The following is a 2,527-nucleotide window of genomic DNA, read 5'->3' as shown; positions in this document are numbered from 1 at the left end:
CACACACACACACACACACACACACACATATATATATATATATATATATATATATATATATATATATATATATATATATATATATATATATATATATATATATATATATAATACATGTTTTTTTGTTGTGCTGTCCTTTTTTGGAGGCAAATGTTCTTTTTTTAAAGCAGGTCTGTCCTTTTTCCATGTGTAGTGTCTGGCAACCTTGCACCCTGCTCACGGCAACCAGCAGTGCTGCCGCTGCTACGCCTCAGGGCTCAAGGATCATAGAAGATTGTCGCAGCCCTTAACAACAACAACACCATGGCTACCAGGGATATCAAAGGCACACCACTCTCTTACACCCAGAAGCTATATCTGGTTAAACAAATTAGAGATTATCCTGTAGTGCACAGCAAACCATCAAGCTATAATAGTGTACTAGAGCGAAAAGCAGCGTGGGAGACGATCACAAAGAACTTTAATGTATGTTTCTCCACAGCGGAGCCCAAGAAGATACACCAGTTGAAGAGGACTTCGGAGTACTTAAAGAATAAGTAAGTATGAAAATGAGGGAAAAGCATGCACCATTTGGTAAATTAAGGTTGAAAACATGACAAATTATGATGTAATTGTTATGATTTAGGAATTAGTTTACTACTGTGTTTTTGCTACTATTGATAAAGGTGGCTAATTACCCATTCCCCCCATGAAAACTAGGTAGATTTGCAACGAAATCTGTTAAGATAAATCAGTCAAAAACATGTAAATCTACCAGAAAAAATATTGAGAGGTGACCAAATATAACCTAACAAACTTACCTAACCTCAATCTAACCACATCATGGCCTTACCTAAAGAAACCCAAACCAAACCAAAGCAAACAGTATTATTTTACAAAACAGGAAAACTGTGTGAGAAGAAAACTAGTTAAATATTAGGAAGTGCACATTTTGTAAGACATTTTTCTCAGATGCATTTTCTTCCTCAAACTATTAATAGGTTAGGTAAGGATAACTGTGTCATATCACTAAATTCACTAATTCACTACATCATTGTTCAATATGTTCAACCCTAAGAAACTTAGCTTAACATAATAAACTTAAATGATATAACCTAACATAATGTAAGACTATTCATGTAGCTTTGAATGTAGTAGTGTCTGCAAAACAAAACTAAGTAAATAAATACATAAATAAATAAAGTAAAAAATAATTAATTAATGGGTGTGTTTTTACAGAGTGAAGAAGGATCACAGCAGGTACATCCGGGAAACCCATCAGACTGGTGGTGGGCCACCACCAGCCCCACCAAAACCAGCTGATGAGGTAACGCTGATTGTACAGCTGATCCTTAATAATAGGCTGCCAGTACCTGACGACATCTTTGATAGTGAATTTGTAGAAGCACGCGTACTGGCCCGACTCAATTCCACAGCACTGGAATGTGGTGAGTTGAAAAACCTATTTTTTATGAACTTTTTAACATGTTTAAAATAAAAACTAAAAAAAACAGGAGTGCATGCATGGCTTTCAGTGGCAGCGCAAACACAACATCACACAGTTCTCACTCAGCCAGCATAGCGGTGTGAGGTGCAGCTCTGCCTCTCATCCTTTTACTCCTCCACTATTGTAAGTGTTTATTGATACTACACGTCAGCTTTGTGGTCATTTTATTGTCGTCATAAATGTTCTCTTGTGAGTGAATGGTATTCAGTGTTTGTGATTGCACGGAGCAAAACGTAGGCTTATCGTGGCCACTTTGCCGCGCCCGGCCAAGATGAAATCATCAATGCAAGAAGAAACTTTGATGGAGATCCTTTATCAGTGCGATGGCCGAGATGTTGCAAGGGTTTTATTGGCATTTACTGTAAGCTGCTGGATTGGATTGAACATACAAAATCCATGCCAAAAACTATATTGAATAATATCATTTGCATTTACTACAAAAAAATTAATATTCAACCATGAAAAAAAATCTTCCAAAATATGTCATATTTCTTTCTTAGCAATAGCTGTTACATAATGATACAATGTATTTCTTCAGATAAGTAATGTTAAAAGTTTGATTTAGACACAGAGAAGATGACAGTGGAGCTTTCTGGGAGAAGGTGAATTGATAGTTGATGCTTATGAAAGAATTTTGGTAAGATGGAGAATAGATTTATCATGATTTTGGTGGAAAATGTAAAGGATGTGGATTTCAGGAGATGGAAAGCTAATGTACCAGTTATGAGGTTCCTCTCCTCCCTGGACAGCATATCGGCGAGTTGAGCTGCTTTGGAAAGAGAGTGAGAGTGTGGAATGAAGAGAGAGAGAGAGAGAGAGAGAGAGAGAGAGAGAGAGAGAGAAATGGAAATTATTCCATTAGGCGCCGCAATAGCTTAGGTCATATAGCACCGCTTGGATTAGCCAGGGAACGCTACACATACCACCGGGCAACTAGGTTTGGCACGGATTCGAACCCGGGCCGCCTAGACCGAAGGCCCGAACACAAGCCGCCTTAACCAACTACACCATCCAGCTCCCAGAGAGAGAGAGAGAGGGGGG

The 2,527-nt window shown here is 38.2% G+C and overlaps 1 protein-coding gene across 2 annotated transcripts in view; it reads left to right on the top strand.

Annotated features, from left to right (window-relative positions):
• Positions 1-288: 288 nt before the first annotated feature.
• LOC123515490 overlaps positions 289-2,527 on the top strand; it is a 52,386-nt gene continuing 50,147 nt past the window's right edge. The window contains exons 1-2 of one of the 2 annotated variants that reach the window (XM_045274097.1): positions 289-536; positions 1,219-1,306. In XM_045274097.1, coding sequence (XP_045130032.1) covers positions 304-536; positions 1,219-1,306 — 321 coding nt within the window. In that variant the 5' untranslated portion in view covers positions 289-303. Of the gene's footprint in view, positions 537-1,218; positions 1,307-1,484; positions 1,610-2,527 lie in introns of those variants that run through there. The other variant, XM_045274098.1, reaches the window with a different exon arrangement.

The sequence above is a fragment of the Portunus trituberculatus genome, chromosome 39 (genome assembly GCF_017591435.1).
Source record: "Portunus trituberculatus isolate SZX2019 chromosome 39, ASM1759143v1, whole genome shotgun sequence".
Taxonomy (NCBI): domain Eukaryota; kingdom Metazoa; phylum Arthropoda; class Malacostraca; order Decapoda; family Portunidae; genus Portunus; species Portunus trituberculatus.
This window is presented reverse-complemented; position numbering and strand designations above follow the sequence as displayed.